General features: G+C 30.0%; 1 protein-coding gene across 1 annotated transcript in view; it reads left to right on the top strand.

Annotated features, from left to right (window-relative positions):
• The first annotated feature begins 272 nt into the window (after positions 1 to 272).
• The window catches only part of LOC105429014 (dipeptidase 1), a 100617-nt gene continuing 78259 nt past the window's right edge, over positions 273 to 22630 (top strand). Inside the window, exon 1 of the mRNA XM_011641660.2 lies at positions 273 to 964. Within this exon, the coding sequence (XP_011639962.2) occupies positions 959 to 964 (6 nt within the window). The 5' untranslated portion in view covers positions 273 to 958. The remainder of the gene's footprint in view (positions 965 to 22630) is intronic.

The following is a 22630-nucleotide window of genomic DNA, read 5'->3' as shown; positions in this document are numbered from 1 at the left end:
ATTGAAATTTGCTTTCACCGAAGCAACATCAAGGTTTCAAAGAAGTTTTCATCTCTGTACGCGGTGCATCAATTTCACGCAAACAAAAATCGAATGCACCCTGCGCAACTTTAAGGCGCCGCAAGCTGCCAAATATCTGGCAGCGTTTTCCTCGGCGACACGAGTCGCCAGAAGAAACCCTCTCTCGCGGAGGGTTGGGCGACGCGGTGGTGTGTTCGCTTGGGTGTTTCGAGGCCGCGTAGTAGGGAGCTTGCGCCTAGCCAGGCCGACTGGCTCGAGCTTGCGAGCTTTCTAGCAGCAGCCAGTCGCCGGCTGCCGGGCCACGACCTCGCATCAACCCGGTTGCTCGTTCGCTTGATTCGATGCTGCGCGAGAGAGCTTTAGTCACGTTTCTGCAGATCTCTTGAGTTTACGTCCGAGTTTTTAATACTACATTCCCTATTGAAAACCTCCGTCTAATCATGAAGATGTCACGAAAAGAGACGAGCTCCGCAAAACTCTGAAGACTGTGTAAAAATATTTAATTATATTATATTTCCGTCTGTAAGCTTACTTACACAGAGTGTTTAGTTAATACTGGAAGCTTTTGCAATTGGATTTATTATATTAGGCGTGAGTTTGTTTGATTAATTTATTTTACTTACTTAGTTAATTTTTTTTGTAATAATTATTTTGTAATCCGCGAGATATCGAGTGAAAATTCTCGTGGTATGCGAACTTTCTCGGAGCTGTAAGCTTCAAGTACGGAATTCGGACGTGTAAGAATTCGTGTCAGGGATTGTGGTATCGAAGGTTGAAGGTCGAGGTCGAGTGTGAGAATTACGTTGTGCGAAACAAGTGACGCCCATCGGTTGTTTTTCCGAAGAACAGCGGAGTATGGCGGATGGGTGACAGACGCGGATCCATTGCAGGCTGAAGGTGTTTTTCAGCATCGGTGGGACCATGTGAGGCTTCAACCATGAGGGTGAGCGCGTGATTGTATGATTATAACTTTTCTTTATGGACAACAATATTTTCTTTATGGACAACAATAGTTTGAGAATTTTTTTCCTTCAAGAAAGAAAAGTAGATTTTTTCACAATGCTTTTACATGATTTAGAAAGTTTAAAAGAAAATTTATTCTTTAAAGAAAATTGAATCTAAATTGTATTCAAATTGAATGTTAGAATTTGTATTATGACTTAATTAGTATTACATGGAAAATATTGTGAATCATATATTGCATTAAAGTTAAAAAGATTTATTAAAATTAAAATACATATTCTACATATATTGGCTGCCAATTGTCTCGAAACTTGTAAAAATTTACCACGAGAAAATGTTTACGTAAATGTATACATATAAACTGTGTAATTATGATACTCTGGTTATAAGAAATTATGATAATTATGACATAATATATAAAATGATGTATAATATATAAAAAGTTTTATTGTAAATATAATGATTATTATATTATCTACGAGAATCACATATCTAATATCATCAACATGTAGTTGTCGATGTCGACTAGTCAAAATTTATTAGTCGAAAATATTTCTTTATGACAATGGATTTTGTTAATATTTAAAAAAATTTTATAAAATAATATTTTATAAAATAATATTAATAAAAATGTTAGTAATTCTTTTCATAGTTATTACCATTTATTAATATATGGCAATTATAACTTCAACCCATGATTTTAACTTTTTTTGTGTTATTTAATGATTGAGTTATTTAAACTACTCTTTGTGTAATGGAATATTTATAAATGCTGTTCTCTTCGCAAACAAACATTATAAATTAAAAATAACATTCAAATTTATTATACAATATATGTGTGTGTGCGTGTGTGTGTGTACACATGCAAATGTGTGTGTGTGTGTGTGTGTGTGTGTACAAATGTGTGTGTGTGTGTGTGTGTGTGTGTGTGTGTGTGTGTGTGTATGTGTGAATATAAAATGTTCTAGTTTTTAAATATTAATCATTTGAAAAAAGAATAAGCGTGTTAAGATAAATTTTTATTTTATTAAAAAAATTTTGTAATTATAAAGTGAATGATTATCTACTTGTAAATTTTTAAACTAACTTGTTCAATTTTCAAAATGACAAAAAAGTTTTTCTTACACAGAAAACATTATCAGAAGAATTATCAAAATTATCATTATAATCGCTATTATCATTGAATGAGCATATGATATATCTATAACTTTTTGCTTCTTCAAAACAGTTTCGATTATTTTATGCTAATTAATCTTTGTAATTGATTAACTAAAAGCAATTCAGTAAATTATTTTAGCTGAAATTTATATTAGCGTGTGTACCTGCTTTGATATACATTTGCTACATGCTTATTTTCGATTCACATATTTTAAATCATTTGAAAGAAGATATGTAATTTCTGCATAAAGTTTTGTAACCAATTTAAGAGTCTGACAGATGTTTATTTTCCAAAAGATTTTCCAATCATTTAGAAAATTTATTTCAGGAATTTAAGTAATGTCAGTCTTTAACTGCCTTTATGGAATAATTTAACGTCAAATAAAACGCGTTCGAATGCGACAAAATTTATAATAAGGAATGATTTAAGTGACAACAGATTAAAGTCATCCGGGGAATTACAGTGGGTTAGCTCTCCGGTCTGTCGACCCCGTAACACCAACGCCATAATACCCCTGGGCGAATTTTCATCCATGGTAGTTGGAGCGTAGCGTGGCATAACTTCTACTAACTTAGCCGACTCAAATTGGGAAGTGTACCAGGCTGCGGTACTTCGAAATGACTTAATCGATGATGTTCAAATTTTGTATCGTCTTAATGTCACAGCTAAAATAATTTTCGTATCTCTTATAATTTGAATTACATGCAAAATGAAACATTCAACATTATAAACATTCTTATATTATAGATATTTTTTAAATTTTATTAAGATATCTATATATCTTTTTCATGGAATTAAAAATAGATGTGATATATGTTTGAACAAATTATAGAAATTTTTATTAAGTCTAATTTAAAATTTATATTGCAAAGTTAAAATTTTAAAATTAAAGTTTTTATTATTTATAATGAAATTTATATTATATCTGTTATATAATTTTATCCATTACCTCTGTATTATCCGAAAAGTGATAACAAAATCTCTCTAAAATTTATAAAGGTTCCTTTTTGCGCCCTCTGCGGGATGCTGAACTATTATTCGAACCTATTAAAAGATGCATACTATGATAAACTCGGAAACTCGTCGCCATATTAGGCAAGTTTGGTCGCAAACTTGGGTGGTAAATTTTATTTGCACCGCTAACACGTCGGTACTTGCCGAAGATTTTCCCTTTGATAGTTTCGGGTATAGGTTGAAAAAAAAATCGTTCGAGAGACACTCACGACGTACTTCACTTTAAGCTCCAGTTGGCGCGAGAAATTTCGAAAAGTTCGAGACAGGTGTCGACAAGGAAAACCGGAACATCCTCTAAGATAAATTACACATCTCGTCTGGCAAAAAAATCCCATTTTAACTTTAAACTTTAAGCGATGAATTAAGCTTGCAAGTATGTAGTTTGTACATACTTTTTGTGTTGTAAACATGTCTTTGCAAAGAAATTTTTTTGTAATTAATAAGTTTATTTTAATGGACCGCATTTACAATTAAAATAAAGGCCAAAGTTTATATTTTTAGTGATTCGTGAATACAAAAATGATATGGAAACGGAAGATATGATGATAAGAAATCGCCAATTAAGAATGTAATCAGCAACTACTTTCAGATTTTAGTAAATGCTAGAATCTGCGAACCTTTCTTGTATTTCAAGCTTGATATTTATATTAGCAATGCAAATTGGAGTTGGATGCGGCTAGCGCTGCAACAACTAACGGAGCGTGACCACGCAACATTCTGTAAGCGTTTACATAAAAGTAAATTTAGTAGACATAAATATAGTTTACATCTGTATCTCTTTTTTCTTTTCAAATGCAATGAAGTTGCAACTTAATAAAAGTAATTTTGGCGTAGAACTAATAAAACGCGAACTTTAAATATACGAGTGAAAATTATTTTTCTTTGACATCAAGTGAAATATAATTTTTATTTATATGTTTTTATTTTCAAAATAAATTATTTAATAACATAAAATGTGCATTTTTGAAAGAAGCATTTTAAATCACTAAAAAACGCAAACATTTACGTTTAGAAAAATATAGAATATATTATTGAGAAAGATGCAATATTGTTTAGTTGCAATTTCATGGAATTTCAAAAATTTTTCATCAACTTTCATCAACAATTACTTCTTTTGACGAGAACCATAAGTAGAATAGCGTGTTTAGCTCTCTAAAATAGTTAGGAAATTTCATGATGATGTGCTATCTCTCATTCTGGAAGTTCTAAATTTGGAATTAGGAACTTTTCTACGAGCATTTCATATATATTTCTTTAGATATGAATTTTATACACACAAATTGTAAATAAGATGTATATTTAGGACAAATTGGTGTAAATTTATGACAAATTTATTGAACTTGTCGTAAAGAATATTTTATTATTATTCGTATACTTCACGAAAAAAATCGTGCCTCTTTCTAAATTAAAGTGGGACAATTTATAATTTATATCATTTTAATTTAAAACTATACTTTTAATTAATTTGTCTTTTGAATAGTTAAGAAGTAGAAAGTTTAAATAGGAAGAAGTTGTCGGTAGTGACGCAATCGGATTGATTCTTATTAAAGTGAAATTGAAAATATATTTAACTAGTTATGTCACTCTCGATATAAATAATTGACTTTAATTTTAATATAAAAATACATAATGTGTATGTATGTATATATATATATATATATATATATATATATATATATATATATATATATATACATATATATTATATACAGTGTGTGTGTGTGTGTGTGTGTGTGTGTTGCACGTTGATATACAAAATCATAATATGTAAAACCAAGCTCATCAAAGTTTTTATTTCATACAACGATTGTTTCCATACAGAAATTTGTAACAATCGTGTAACAAGTGTAATAAACACTACAATAATTGAATTAACGGGATTTCGATTCTCAATAAATTCTGTACAATCCATTTACGATTGTAGATATTAAACGGTTTTATTGTAATAATAATATATTGCAAAATGTCAAAAACAATTTTGCGTTACTGAAGAAAGATATAAACAATATTTTTAACAACATAAATGAAAAATAAAAATTTACTTTAGCGATTTTAAACGTAACTTGGTTAATTATTATGGAACTTCTAATTAATTAATTGAACAAAAGATGTAATAAAATATTCGATATCAGATGCAATATGTACATAAATGTATTACCTTGTTATTTTACACATTCATGTAGTAATTGAGTAAAATGCAGATAGAGATTAGCTACGCACATGAGTCAAATTATTATTGCATTTGTATATTTAAATCATCTCTTTGTTAATCTTTATATTTGGTGTGAAAAGCATTTAACTAAAGAGAACTGATAATAAAAAGTTTATATATATATATATATATATATATATATGTGTGTGTGTATACATAGTTTATCATAATTTCAACAATTTTTAAAACATGTTTTAATGCAATATTTAAATTTTCAAACTTTGCTATTGCTATTTACATAGGGAATTTATATTAAGTAATATTATTATTTTGTATAAACGCACATCAGAGCAAAGCATTAAATAATTTTCATTTGGTAATATCATTGAATAATGCTTTTAACGTGGCTATTGTTACATGACGCTATATTGACGTTATCTATCAATCCAATTCTACATTTAATTATTGGTAAAAAATTTAATAACGGATGAATATAAATTATTATAACATATATCATAGAGTATATAATAAGAGTATACAATAATAATTTTACGTAATTGAATGAATATTTATTTTTTCGCACACGTAACGCTTGATTTTTAATTTTTTTTTTAATTTTTATTAATTGGAAATTTTAGAAATGAACAAAGAAAATAATTTGCGAAATTGGTCGGAAAATTAATGAAATAATTTTTGCAATAGGATAAATATAATTGTTTTGATAATATATAAAACACTTTATGTAACAGATAAATACCTCGATAAAATAAATACATTTAAATATAAAAACCTTGATAGCCATCAAGAGAGAATCACGATATCCGGGATCACCGAGAATACAGCCGAGCGAACACTTGATTTGCACGGTGCCGGCCGTCTAATTATGTATTCCCTCGTTGATCGAAATCCCCGTTTTCCATCCGAGCGACCATACTCGCGCTGCCCGTCGAGACACCTTCGATAGTATCCGCGCTGGTTCAAGCGGAACATCTTGTATCGCTCGTCCATAAATCGCCAACGGCGCGCGCGGCGATATCGTTAGCATATGTATTGCATTTTATTCATCCTGGTATTACCGCCGCCACAGATTGTGCCCGGCAGTTTTACGTTGGACACGTAATAGAAGGAGATGTTACACGTGCCATAAAGGAGATACGACGTGCATTTGTGATACACTATCTAACTGAAAAGTGCTGACTAAGAGGCTGACTCATTGGAAGAATAATTTCAACTCGCTAAAATCAACTTTGTTGGAAATTTAATGAACAGGCAACGCGTGGAAAAGAGGGGATTTAGAAATTTCTATCAAATCGTTTTATTATTAATTTTTAATACACTTTACTGTACTATTAAAATAACTATTTCAAACTATGATTAAGTCAGAAAGATAACTAAATAAATTCTTAAATTTCTTGTTGATGTTTGATTAAGTTTTTGATCTTTGATCTTCCACATAAATGAAGAGAACTAAGATAAAATGATGGCTGATTATATATACTATCTACAGGGACTTTAACCTAGAACAGCAACAGGGGCAAACTGTAAATTAGGAAACTTCGAAATTCCTAGTATCACCGGGTGTATTACTCTGCGCAAGCACTAACGTCAAAGTGTTCTTTCGCACAACGTTTGAAACGTCCAAAGTAGAAACCCACGAGAACTATGTCATGAAGTGTTTTGTAAAATACGTTTCAATAAATAATCTGTAATTTTGTCAATTATTTATATCAAATAAAAATTTACACTTGCATGTAATTTTAAGACATTTTATTGCATTTCTATCTTATATATAAAATAATAATAGTATAGAAATTCTTATATTATTCATGCATTTATAATGCCCTAAGATATTGAGAAAAAAAGATTGAAGGAAAACTTATGCATCATTAACATTATTTAATCTTTGTTATTAAGTTATAGTAATAAAAACATAATTCCAACACCGATCAAGTACTTAATATCCGTAATCTCGTATGATTTATATTTCTAATTACACTGCTAATGTCTAAGCGGAACGACGTCTTCGGAGTCTAAGTTACTGGCGAATCCGTGGCGCGGATTCGTAATACTGTAATAACTCACAAATCCTACTTACGACACAATCCGGCCCAGCATCCGATCGTTCGGCGCGGCACGGTGCAGCGTTCCAACTAGAACCGCAAGTAATTTATTTGGGTTCGCCAGCGCGAATGCGAATAATCATTCAGACTCTCACGAGCGCGCCGCGTTTTCATAATCCTCTTACATTTTCGGCGAATTGGGTCGTCGGAAATTATATGTTGTTATATTTGCAGTTGGCTATTCCATCGCTGCTTTGAATATGTTGTACGAATCAGAAATGAAACTGATATACATATATATATAAAACTTTTATTCAAAACTTCTCATCATATAAGAACTATGCATAACGTGATTTTTTAAATCGAAAAAAGAAGAAATTACGAGAGATTCCTTTCTTTATGAATAATAATGTTAAAGTAAAAAAAACCGATTATGAAAGATTGTTTACACTTTGTTCAGATTTTTAATTGAATTTAGCAAATATTTCTTATTGCGTAAATAATTTTAAGAAATTTTTTATTCTTTGTAAAATATTTAAACTCTGAAACTCTAAAATTTTCTCTTTTGCTTTAATTCGTGATCGTGGTTATTTTTCACTTACATCGTTATCCTTTTCGCTTCTATAAAAATACTTTGGATCGAAGTTGCTGACTGGCATAGTTTTTTCCTTTCTACTTTTCCGATTATTTGACATCTATAAAAAGTCTTGATGACAAATCCGAGAAGAGAGTGTAGAAAATTGATTGCCAGCACGGAAAGCTACTGTCGAAGTTCGGATCGTCGCAGCGGATTTGCATGTTTAATGTAATCACGTTAATCGAGTAAAAAGATTCTGGCGTGCGAACGCGACGCGTGGATGGAACCAGATGGAAAAGGATTAAGAGATTCTCGCAGCTTCTTACGAAGTATCCGCAAGCATCCTGTAACGAACTGAGGCACAGCAAAAGTTTTTACAGCCTCTTATAAGCGCCGCTCTGCTTGAACGAATGCTTCATTACCATTCATGGCGATCAAAAAGCTTATTGAAAAGTTATTATAAGCATTACCTTCGGAACATCGAGAAAATGAGGAGTAAGAAAACTTGTGATAATAAAACGTTTTATTTTGATCCTTTTATCTTTTAAAATAATTAAATATAAAACAATTACATTATACTTTTTTATTCTGTATAACAAAATTGTTTCAGTACAACTTCTAGGTATAATTAAGCATTGAAGTAGAGAAAATGTTCTATCAGCACATGTAATACATAAAACTTCGATGAATATAAATATTTTTATAAATCTTCTATAAATATTATAATGTGATATATAATTCGTGAGCTCAATCATGTTTCCCAACATATTAATGATTACAATAATATAAAAAATAATTTATTATTTTATGAACGGAAATATTCTATCTTTATGAAAAGTACCAATATGATTTCTATCTACTTGTAAATGAGGAGAATAAACAGATGTATATATATGCATGTATACAACAAGAAGCGATACCATTGTGCTATGTTTAAACTTAGAGCGTGGGCTATAACCCAGTTTCTTTTTACTCTCTCTATATCATACATCTCACTGTATATGAAGCTCACTTAAATATTCTCTCGATATAATGAAACAATGTTGAATTGTGAAATATTAAATATTCATAAGTTTATATAATTACTTCTATTTTTTATATTATTTAAAAACTGCAAAATACATCAAGATTTGATAACATAATTGCAAAAAACAGAGTTGTTATGAGATTATACTTTTTCACAACGATATAAAATTTAATTTCAAATGTCATTATAATTGTTTTTGTTTCGATAACTTATTTACAAAATTTGGAACAAGAAAGAAATAAAATCCAATTTTATGTTATTTTCTCTTGGAAAATATATCTTGTTAATTATATAAAATTTTCTGTAATCGTTTTACGTAATTATATTACTGAAATTTAAAAAAGTAATAGTTGTCTCTAAATCATTATTACGTTATTGTACTAAATATTTTTTAATTGCATATCTGTATATGTCTCAGAAAAATATAATTCAATTACAAGGTGTTTCTGTTCTACGTTTGCAAAAATGTTATGGGAAAAGAGCGAGATCCGTTTCACGATGAAATATAAATTTCTGATCGCACCGTGAATTATAGATGTGCTTGGAAAAACGGCTGACCGGTGCTTTTTCCATTAAAATGTTTAAATGATTTAACGGACGTGCGCAAACGCGCCGCGGCCGCGAAATATTTCCTCATGGCTGGGGAAGGAAAAGAAAGTGCAAGGCAAGGGCGAAATTAATAACGAATGCAACACTAAATGGAAAAATATAATATCGGCGCGAAGTACCATTTTTAATTTTACGCTATGATAATTCGATTGAAAGATATAGAAGCCTCGCGATTTAAACGAAAAATAACGGAGGGTAAGAGAAGTCTCGCGGCATCGCATCGATGAGAAAAGCGAGATAATAAATAAGAGGAAAACATTCCGAAGTGAATTATATACTTGAATCGGCGACCGAGGTTATATCGGAGAAAGTTACGCTCGAGTTTGCTAACAAATGCGGATAAAGATTTAAACATAGCTAGCATCCCTCGTCCTATTCGCGGAAATTGATTTCCTTGAAAAAAGATGAGTGCGATTTATATAATGCACCTTTATTAGAATAACGAGATTTCGTGTGTTGGAGCGGTTTTTCAGATATTCGCGCGCGCGAAGATGTCTAAGAACAAAAAAAATATTGGCTCAAGTTATATTGGTTAATCACATGAATATTGTCAGCATGTTTATGGAAAACGATCGTTTCACATTGTTACAAGTAAGCTACTTTGAGAAAGAACAAGTTGTTAATTTTGAAATATTTTTTTAATATTGCGTGTTTTAGAAATCTCTGAAGTTTCTGAAAATAATTTGTAGCTTGAATGTTGTTAATACTAGTGTGATATTTATTCCTGGTAAAAAAATTTATCATTTTAAATTACTAATATATTAATCATTTTAAATTAATAATAATTTAACGAGAGAAACAATTGTTGCTTTTATTGAAAGAAAAAGAACTTTAAATTTTGAGGTAAAAAGATCGAAGATAATCATTGGTCTCTCAATTCTGCGCATGATGTTAAATTCGAAGTGGTTTTAATTTTTTTTTCTGTTTATTTTAATATTTTTATTATTGCATAAGAGTTTTTTATTTTTATAAAATATTAAAGATTATTGTCGCAGTATTTTAAAGTAAATGAAATATTTTGCATGTAACGAATTGCAGCAATGTTACAACAGAATGTAATTCGCGCGCGGAATTGTAACAAAGCGATGCAATGCAAAATGAAACGATGGGGAATAGACGAATGAGTAAATAGAAATAAAAGGGTATCGTGTCAAAGAGAATGATGTTTGCATAATATATGAAAATTTCGAAGCCGTTCTCTCGGGGAATCATGAACGAGAGAGAGAGAGACTAACCAAGAGATGATGGGAGGAGCCAGGCGAAAAGGTCAGAGTGGGTGCACTCTGGCGGAAGGAGGTCGGAAAATAAGAAGGATTTGCGGGTCACACAGGAAGTAAGGCGGCAACTAGAGTCGCTGGATTTCTGGAATTCTTTTACCCTCACTACATCGTCATCGTCGTTCTCCGTGCGCCTTTCAGTCAGCTTGTTTCAAAAGTTGTTTCTTATTTATTCATGAATTACGCGACGCGCTCTGCCGCATCAAAGGCGGACGCTCCGCGCAAAATACACCGAAGAAAGTTTTCATTCGCCGCCACGGAAATCCGATGTTATCCTGAACTGGAAGCAAGACTGGAAGCTGGCAAGATTAATGGATCAATCAACTCTCGATCGCATAGCCGGCATAACCCGAGATGTTCGATCGATGAAAGATCGATGAGAAACTTTTAAGCTCGATTTTAATTGGACATTACAGTATCCCATCGCGAGGGCAGATAATCGCTGTGATAAAGTGTTGAATATTTTGTACTGAATTAAATATACATGTTCCCACTTTCATTATTATTATTATTATTATTATTATTATTATTATTATTATTATTATTATTATTGTTATTATTATTATTATTATTATTATTATTATTATTATTATTATTATTATTATTATTATTATTATTATTATTATTATTATTATTATTATTATTATTAGAACGATGTAAAAAACACCGATTCGCATTACCAATTTTTGTGGCAAAATAAGTCCAGTTTGGCAAAATCAATAAAACATGTTTATATCGGTATCTCATTGAAATTCATAGAAGAGAAAATAAGTATACGAGAGGGATACTTATAGCTTTTTTTTATTAAATTCCTGATCTCTAAAATTGGACATTTATATTTATGGGTTATATTACATTTCCAATTTCATATGCACAATAAATGTATGTATGTAAACACATAATAATGTGGAATATTATGCATTTAAAATTTTTATATATTCATCAATATCTTATCTTGAAATATAGATGACTGATACAAATATATATAGCTTTTAATCCGATTTTATATTCTTCAATATTTACAAATTGGATCAACATTTAACAAGAATGTGTCTGTTATCGCGTTTTTATAATCTCATCTTGAAATGATCAAAACGTAGAAAATAAATTTGATTTCTGTCTGAAGATTTTTCTTGATCCGTTATTCTTCAAGATCAAATGGTACTGTAATCTTGGCGTGATGGTAGTTCAGCCTCGAGAGTCACGGCACGTCGAAAGACTTAATTCGTGAAACGTCCAGAAAGGTGGTAAGCATGAATAATCGCTATGCCACATCCCTCAAGTCGACTTTTGCAGACTCGGCTCGAAAGCGGGGAAACCATCTATTACGGATCATTATCGAGTCTCGATTTATAATCCCCGCGAGCGTGCAAACTCTTGGACTGGCTTCTAATACTTTACTTGAGCGATCGGTCGGGTCTTCAAACTTGTATCGCTATTGAATCCATTTACTTAAGAGTTGATATCAGTAAACTTCCAAAAAATACATAAATTTTTCAAAATCACTGCATAATTATAATTTTTTTTATATTTAATTTTTTCTTTTATGTTTAGTTAAGTTTTTCAAGTAATCATTGATTCTAAAAAAATATATTTATAATATTAATTCAATAAGTTTTTATTTATAAAAACTTCAAAAATTAAAAAAAAAGTAAAAGAAACAAAATTAAATCTAATATTTCAAATATGTTCAATAAATATAATAAAATATCTTGAAATAATTTCTATAATACGCATTTTGTATATATAAATATCAGCTTTTACGTGATCTATGATACAAGGCATTATTTTTAATAATGCAATCTAGGAATTGCAATAATTTTGAATAATTATATAATTATTAGATTTGTATAATTTAATATGAATAATTGTATGGAAATAATTTACAAAGAAGTTAAAATATCTTTTTTTATTAAAAACTGAATATGCTAATATTACTTTCTCTTCTCCTCTTCTCAGAATCTTTATTTTACTTTGTTTTCTCAGTCTTGCTCCTTATGGAGACCCAGGTGAAGATTGAAACTAAAAGATTTATGAAGAATTATACCCGATTATTACAATAATTTCTCAGAAACCTTCAATTAACATCCAGTTATTTACGACTATCGATTATTGTTGGCAGAAATACTCTCATGTTAAAGTTTCAGCTAACCTAATTAAACTATAAAGTTCTCTCTCATCGGAATCCTTCATATAATGTTATCGTCCAACCGCGATAACGAGCTTCTCGTTTCCTCATAGCGTTCGCCATCAGAGAGAAGCTGGAAAATTTAATACCGCTCTCGTCGATATGACACGACACTCAAGGCCTGCTCGGATCGTTTATCAAACTGCAAATTAACGTACTTGTCCAAATACACGAATGTATGACGTTTCTAATGTTACAAAATCATCTATTATGATCCATTATCTAAACTCGCAATTGACAACGAAGTAAAACGAACAGATGCATTAACGACGTAACGGTCTGAAATCTGATATTTATTACGATCTAATTTATGTAAAGAATAATGATAAATAATATATAATAATACAATAATATATTGCTATTTTCAACAATTTAATGAAGCATGTAATTATTATAATACCAATATTTAGGCATCTAATATGTATATATTCTATTAACAGTAAAGAGAAATATCTAATAATTAATTATATTATTGAATTCCGGATAAACGGGAAAATGTCAATATTTTGTTAATATTAAGGATTAATTGAACTATTTTAATTATATATTGGATGAAAAGCGAATATAACTGTACATCTTTTTATCAATTGCTAAAGAATTATCTATTATATTCTTACAAATAACTACCTGAGAATGCATTCTTGCACTATATAAAATTCAGAAAAACAGATCAATACTTCGCATTTTGTTCGAGGAATAATTCATGAATGTACGAGCGTGAATGGCGCATTAATCGGTAACTATACTATACTATATTTATCGGTACTATAACAATTTTTCAGTTTGTATTAACAACCAGCATGCACGGTGCAGTGTCGTTTGATTTACAATCTGTTGAAAGTTTAAGGGACAGAGAACAGGGGCATACGTTACTCTGATATAACATTTCGTCAACGTCGCCTAACTCGATGTCATAAATCGATCCCGCGTGCAAATGCACATTGCGCCCGATTTACGCGACGCAGTGAGATTCTATGGTCGGAAATATTTACCAAATAACCAAGATAACGGTGTATCATGCGAAAGTAATAAATTCGCCATGGGATAGGACAATTCGCCTCTGGAGAAAGGGACCACAGATTTCTCTTTCCTTTATAAATTTCCGATGCACTCAAAGTCCTTTTATATTGCGAATGCTTTCATGGATGTCTCTCCATTCCCTAAATGTATCTCGACATACACGCAAGATTGCTCGATTTCTTGCGCAAGCAATGTATCTGATCTGTTGCCTCAATACAAACAAAATACGTATTATGAATTATCGATGATGGCGAACAAACAACGACAATATGGCTCGCTGTCGATTTTATTACTTTACCATTGTTAATTAACTCAGACTTTAGAATACTTAATTTTATTTCCAATCATAAAATACTGATAAATCTTATTCTATTAATTTAAAGTTAACATTATACTTTTAATCACTTTTTAAATAGTTATTCAACTCTTTACAAACCTATACAAATCTCTTTACAAATTCTTTTAAAACAGAAATTAAAAAATTATAGTTGTTAATTATTAGAACTTATTAATACAAATGATTTATAGCGTATACGTATTGCCTATTCATATAGAAATTAAAAAATAAACTTAATTGAATAATTAAAATTATATTATTAAGCTTAATATCATTTAACCTCATTTGAAAATTAATAATAAATAACAACATATACATATATATTACATTAAGATTAGAGTGCATAAATATTATCGGCACGACTAATTCAAATCTTATTTATTAAATTATTTGAAATTTTAATACTTGAAATTAAAATTTTTTAAATTTTGATTAATTCCAAAAATATGTACGTTGTTAAAGCATTGTTCCATAATGATAAAATCAATATATATGAAATCAATATATATATCAATATATATAAATAAATATGGTATGCATATTACTTTTGTTAATATATGCATTTTTTATATTTTTCATTTTATATTAATAATATAATATTTTTCAATATTTTTCTCTACAATCGAATCAATATGATATACATATATAATTTATGACAGGAAATGTAGGATGTACATATATAGAATATAAATATTTCCTTTTCTCTCCTATCTGATTTTTCTTTCTTGAAATGATTAAAAAATTGCAGTGAGAAAAAGATAGAAATATTTTTATTAATTTTTATTTTTACGCGCTACTTTAATTTTCATTTCTCCTATAATACCTATTTTTAAAAGTTAATAGCGTTTTTTCTATGAATTTCGTAATGTATCTCTCTGTATCGCATGAAAAAGACTTATATCCATTTATCCTTTTTTATTCATTTTATTTTATTTTGTTATATTAATCTGTTTTATTTGAATATTTACTCTGTTGTGACCTATTATAATAAAATCATCTAAATTTCATTCAATGTATGAAAATTGCTGCTAAATAAATGTTCATGTATTGCAAATTCTTGAAGCAAATTTTTGAAATATATTTTGGGGATAAATTTAGGTTTTTATTTAGGTTTTATTAATATATTAGGTATATTAGGTTTTATTAATATTTAATGACATGGCATTAATATACGTTTGCTATTCTCCGACGTGCGTCTTAACTATGCTAGATGTTCGGCTTGCGGATATCTTCAGGAAACGCCTTAGGCATGCCATTGTATACCTAAGTGTTCCAAACGTTTACAGAATGTCCCCGAGATGTGCCATTGTCAGTCCAAATATTCAGAATGTCCGCACGATGCTCTGCTAGAGGACACTATTATGCTAGTTAGGTCTGTACATTGTATATCTTGTTTATTACGTAATCGCCAGGTATGCAAGCTCATTTAAATACGCACTAATGTGCAGCTGTACGCATCGTCTATATGCATATGAAATGCAAATCATGATATGTGAGCATATATCATTTATGTGTTTTAAGATTTGAACACAATGACACAATGAATTGATGGATTAATATGTTGCACAAAATGTAATTAAAAAGAATTTCATTACGAAACAAAATGTTTATTTTGTAAAGAATTTAAAGCTGAGATTTAATTAACTGTGAATATTATTCAGGCATGCAATTATTTGTGTCGCTAATATATATTTTAACAATTACATTTTAAATTCAATTTTTGTTAAAATTTTTCAGATATCCAGCTAAAATTAACTGAAATGTATATTTTTGCTATCTACATGCACAGCTTTTATACATAATTTATTAAAATTTTTTAACTTTCTACTATTAAACAATCTATTATCAAAATCTAATTGCTATTTTTATGGTTTCTTTCCATTATTTACATATGTTTGAATAAATATCTTGTAGATACACTATCTGAACAATGAAACAATATACATTAATATTGGCGTATAATGTATATAGCCAAGTTATTAAAAATCTTGTAATGGAGTAATCGGAAAAAGAAGTACAACAAGCCAGACACGTCATTTTCTTAACTTGCTGGCACTTCACATTTCTTTGTTTATCGATTTAACTTCTGCATTTTCATTTCGCGAAATATTCACGAGGGTATGAGATTTCCCGTTCTTCCCCATATCCATCATGAGTATTCGTCTGAACTTGCACTCGGATTTCAAGCCAAGCATAAAGCCGGCAAACACATTCGTTGAGCATGTGATTTTCTTCTCTTTCCGTTCTTATACACTTCTCTTTTCTTTCTCCTCTTGCTCTATTCCTTTTTTTATTTTATTTTTCTTATCTCCTCTTTCCTTCTCTCTTTTTCATTTTCTATAATATCAAACTGACAAGTAAAATTGTCGACCATGCGATTCATCTAGTTCTCTTCTTTTCATTTTGTATTCTTATTTTTTTCTTTTTTTTTCTTCTTCTCTCTTCTTTCTTTCTCTTTTCCTCACTTTTTGCATTATTCACTCCTTGTCTTATTGCTATTTCTTGCTTCATTTTCCATTTCGCTTCTATTCACATTCTTTACAGATTTTTCCCTTGTCTTATTTTTTGCTTAAAAAAATAAAAGAAACAATCAAGAAACAATCACAATCATTTTTTTGTCAAGCACATAACTTTCTCCTTTATCCTTTTTTTTCACACATCTTTCACAACTCTTCCATTTCTTCATTATTCTTTTATTTCATGTCTGTTTTTTCCAACTATTAGTTCACTACTTTTATCCTGTTATTCTTATATTTCTTTTTTATCTTCTTTATTCTTTTTTTCTTCTTTTAATCTCTCTCATTCTTTTCCATTTATTCCTCACTGTACAATTTTTCTTTTTAGCTTTTTTAACTTATTTTTATCATTTATTAATCTTTTTTGTCTTTTTTTTTTATTTATTTTCTCGTCATTTTTTGTACTTTCTTGCTTCTTTTCCGCATTTTACATTATTTTTTTGTCTTTATATAAAGTTCTCTCCCTTTTTTGCTATCTTATTTTTATTTTTATATCATATTTTAATCTTTTTTTTTTCTTTTTATGCTCTATTTTCCGCTTTCCTCTTCTTGTTTCTACCTTCAGTTTTTCTCTTTTATGCATTTTACACCTTTTTCCTTCGCTCTTTCCTTCCGTTCTTTTGTACTCTATGCTAACTTTTCTCTGTCCGCCATCGCAATTTTACCTTGGGGTGCCGGTATATTCGCGTTTACACCGGCAAAAGCTTTTGTTCGCGAATTGAAATGCCCTGCAATTACGAGGCTCGCGGGAAGTATCACCTGCCGTGTGACGCAATTTCTTCATGGCTCATTGTTATCGCTCTCTCTTACTATTCGCAGGATGGCTAACGAGCTGGCCCCTTATCGATTTTACGTCAGATTTTGTCGTATGTCCCGACAATCTATCGATATAGCGATATACAAAAATCGAAAGTCCGGCTGGCCTCCGAGAGCTAGGCAAGTCCACTTTTTTAAACGTCACACGAAAACTGGAAAACGGTTGCCCGTATTTCATAGGAATGCCGAATAATGAACGTTACAGTTTTGCGAAATACGCAATGCATTCCAATTGTTGTTAAAACCAAATATGATCAACGACTAATTGATTTTGGAAATTAAATGTTAATTAATCGGTTTTATTCCGTTCTCCAATACTATTATTTAATAGATAGGCTTGATTCTTCAACTAAATGGCTTATTGTAAGAACTGTCTCTTTCCCTTTTTTTTGTTTCAAATTCTTATAAATTGCAGTAGACACATACAAATAAGAAACTAAATTTTACATTTATTATTAAATAACTTAATATATTGTTTATTAGTTTAATATATTGTAATTTGATTAAAATAATCTTTATTATAATAATTAAATATGCAAAATGCTATATTTTAATATCAAGAATAAGTATAAATAATTTAATAATAAAAAAATAAACTGTTATTATCTTTAAAATTTTTAATTTTTTCTTAATAAACTTAATTAGGTTTTTGTTTTTTGCTATTTTATAGTTAAATTATTTAAATTATTAAAAGTATCTTTAACAGTCATAATTAATGCGATTATTAATTGCAAGTAATAATTCCACATTAATGGTGTTTAAAAAACCTATTTTATTAAAATTCCAGCGATTACTAAATTATTATTTAGTCCCTGAATAAGCAAGCGCTAAATACGCTTTTGTTGATTAATAGATAGTCGTCTATTCGATTCGAAGCTGGTTTGCGATTTTGCGTCCTGTTCATAAGTACATCAAACACGATTACATAGCTGATGGGACTTGTAATATGTTGGAGTTACACGCGCTATTTCGGATGGTAATATCGGTGCAATTTGTCTTTGATACACACAAATTTTGCTGATAACGTTACGATTATTATTTTGCAACTTTATTACCGCGCCGCACGCGGCTGCTTCTCATTCCGCCACCGTTAATGCTATATCTATGCAACGAATGATGGTTTCAACATTTTACTGTCAATGTTTAACGCTCGAATATATTACATTTGCACAGATCCGTATTTCATCATATTTCATTGATATTTTAATGCATGTTCCATTTTTACATTTAAATATGTCATATGATCTCGATATTTATATAGCCATTGACTTTATATTTATTCCTCTCTTTGATGTATACCACGAAATATATATAATTATAATTTATAATGATATTTTTTGAGAAATCAAAAAATATATATATACACACACACACACACACACACACACACACACACACAAAATTAATTTTTTTATTATAGCAATAATTAAAATGAATCTTTTCGTTTCAATGAAATTAGTGAAATTAATTTATGAATAAATTTTATTACGACTAATATTTATACAAGTTTAACAAGTTGTTATTATCGGATTTTACAAAAATTATATGCATGTCATTTGTAAAGCATCCAAAATAAAAAAACAAATCTTAATTATAAATAGATTTAAATACATATATGTTTTCTTAAATTATGATAAAGCTAAATCGTTTCAAAGAGTGGCGAACAGAAATCTAAAGTTCAAAACGAACATAAAGATTTGAGAGAATCTTTGATACAGAAACATTATCGAGTTAATTGACAATCGCAAGCAGAAAGATCTCAAAATTCGAACGAATTTGCTTAAAATAACGCCCGACGAGCAGGCACTCTAAATTCAAAGCAGTAACCAATGAAAGAAATCAGCACCGTGGGATTTCAACGAGATTCCCAGATGGCAAGAACGACCCACATTACATCAGCTCCCACGCACTCGAATGCCGAAGAAGTCGTCCGTTGCACCATTGGTAATGCTCTCCCGGCCGTATGTTTCGCGTAATTGCGGGAAATTTCAATGACGTACGAGGCAAACGTTCTCTCATGTAAGTCAGCTCGATCTCACCGAATCGTCGTGAATGCGTTTTTCGGCGCCTCAATTGCTCTTCCCTTCAACAAAAGCGCCGAACAGTGAAACTTCACTTTGTAATTTCAGAAAATTCTTCAGCCATTTTCTCTTATCGAGGAAGAGGAGAATATAAGTTTGATTAATAGTTCGCTAAAATGTTCTTTGCCATCGCAGAAGAGGAAAAGATTTGAGAAAACGAGTTTTTTGTAACTAACTAGGTTCTACAATACGAATGAAATAAAGGAATTCGAAGCTGCAATTTTAGGAGATGTTACGAAAGAGATTAAGAAACCTGCTAATTCTTTTAAATCAAATAATCATGATATGTGATAATAAAATGGAACTATCTATACAGATAACTGTACAGATGCCTATATGGCACTATTATAGCAGCACTATTATAGAAAATATTGTAACTATTTTATATTATGAAGAGTATTTTTGTTATTTTTATTTTAGTTCGTTTAATTACTGAATAATTTATAAAATTAAATAATGCATCGGCATCATAAAGAATTCCCTTTAAATACATACTCACAATAGTTAATACAAAACTTCTAGAAGGCATCACAAATTAAATTATAATAGAATTTATATCCGTAATGCGTGTTAATAATTTTTAATGAAAACGCTACGCTTTTACGAGTGAGCAATTGCATCACACATTTGTTACACAATGTCTTCTTTTATGTGGTGTAATAATTAGTTGAAAACGCATACTGTTGTACAACCAGTTTTACTTACGGTTTTAATTACGTTCTACTTAGTTAGAGAATATCTCAATGACGAGAAAAGAGAGTTGCGTTTTCCGACCGTGTAAATACAATTCTCCTTACTTAGCGCTTATGTCGATTAACTCGTCGCTCGACCGAAAAAAAACGCACTACGAATTAATTACATTGCCGAGTAAACGCTACATCCTCGCAGGTTACACAGGCTCGTTAAGGGACTCGGTGTACTTTTAATCTTCCGCAGTGCGAAATTTTGCAAGAAAAGAACTCTGCCGATGTCACGCGTATTTTCATACCGTTGTGGAACGCTTTGACCTCCGCCGATTCCTTTGTTGTGCGAAATCCGATATTGCGTTATTCCAGTTTCGCCTCTGTGTAGAATGAGAGGAACGCTTTTCATTTATCGATATTCTTAACCCTTTGTCCTGGAGTGTTGAACGCCAGAAGTTTTTGCTTTCTTGTGTTATCGTTCTCACAGTAGACGATAATTGATACCCTTAATCTCATAAAAACTTGCCGAAGAGGTTTATCGATCTTAGTAGTTACTATAGTAGTTATCAAATATTGCGTAACAATATATTATTCTATCACGTAATACTTTTCTCATTTAAATTATTACACACAAAATATTTTAAGACAAACGAATTATTTAAGTTTATTCAGCTCTTTCTGTTACTTTTTTTTTATATTACATTCTTGTTATATCTTATTTCAAATCATACTATGCAGAATTTCATTGATACAACTACATAGTCAACTTTTTCTAGTGTTATGGGCTTTGTCTTGTTGTATCACGTTTTCCTGATACATGCATTTAAAATTCAAGGGATTAAACAGGAAGTTGAAACAATCGGAGTGTTAAGAAGCGCGAAAGCCCCGTAACCATTTCCTAACAGGCTCGAAGTCGCAGCTTATGTAAATAGCAAGCAGTAATGGTAGAAAGAAATTTCATGGGACTGATATTAAACTGACTCGAATGTGCTCGTACACCGAAGAAGAAGTTCACGTAGGCGGCAGTAATCCCGTGTAATTGTTGGGAATTTCAATGGCGGACAAATATAAACGGTCGCCCGTGTGTAAACTGAACCGCTTTTATTTAACACTTTTACGTTATTCAAGCTATTGGAGTAGCGTCATGCCAGAAACTATTCTATGCAACGGTGTTTATTTGAGCGTGTTTTTAAATGCGTCCCGAGATAACTGTTAGGATGTTCTTTGCGTTGCATACGGTCAAACACAAATTTACTTTTTAATTTGATAAATTTTATTATATACGTTATATTTAAAAAATTTACGATTTCAAAGCACTAGCTGAATAAACATAACAAAACGAATTCAAATATAATTTTAAAACGAAAAATATATTTTATCTTACATATTTTTTCTTAATAAAGTTGAATGAATGAGACGTGTTTTCTTAGAAAATTTTCTTTGCGTGGAATAAAATTAAATGTAGATATTTTCCAGAACAGGAAATGTAAATATTTCCTTAACAAATATATACGCGTCGCAAAACTTAATAAGCATACTTAATAACAATCTTGTAATTTTCATGCCAAGAAACTATGCTACATTTGAAATTACTCGGTTGTATTATACTAATAACTCTCATATATTTGAACAGTTTGCGGCAGTACCGATTATTCCACGTAATTGTAAATGGTTTTCTCGTTATAAACAAAGGATGCTTAACAAAGGATTATCTGTACAAACTCAGGATATCTTATTTTAATCAGTTGAAATTATACATCTGTCGTTTTTTTTCTTCCTTAATAAAAGACCAGCAGTTCTTCTTTTTTTTATTATTTCTTAATATTATTAAACTAATGACAGCAAAACTATTATAATTAAAGACAATTTAACTATAAATAATAATATTTATAATAATAATATTTATGATATTTGTAATATTTTGCATATTATTACTTTGCTATTTCAGCAAATAATAGAAGATATTATAAAATACATGCATTTTATTCAATTTTTAAATGAGAATAATAAGATTATAAAAGAAACAATTATGCAGGATAAGTTATGGCTTTAAATATGCTATAAGCTAAACATTTAAAAACTTTGAATAGAAGAGTTTAATAATATAAACAAATATAAACGATTAAAATT

The sequence above is a fragment of the Pogonomyrmex barbatus genome, unplaced genomic scaffold (genome assembly GCF_055798465.1).
Source record: "Pogonomyrmex barbatus isolate J1 unplaced genomic scaffold, ASM5579846v1 scaffold6, whole genome shotgun sequence".
Taxonomy (NCBI): Eukaryota; Metazoa; Arthropoda; class Insecta; order Hymenoptera; family Formicidae; genus Pogonomyrmex; species Pogonomyrmex barbatus.
The sequence above is the reverse complement of the archived record's forward strand: the minus strand, read 5'-3'. Positions and strand labels throughout refer to the sequence as shown.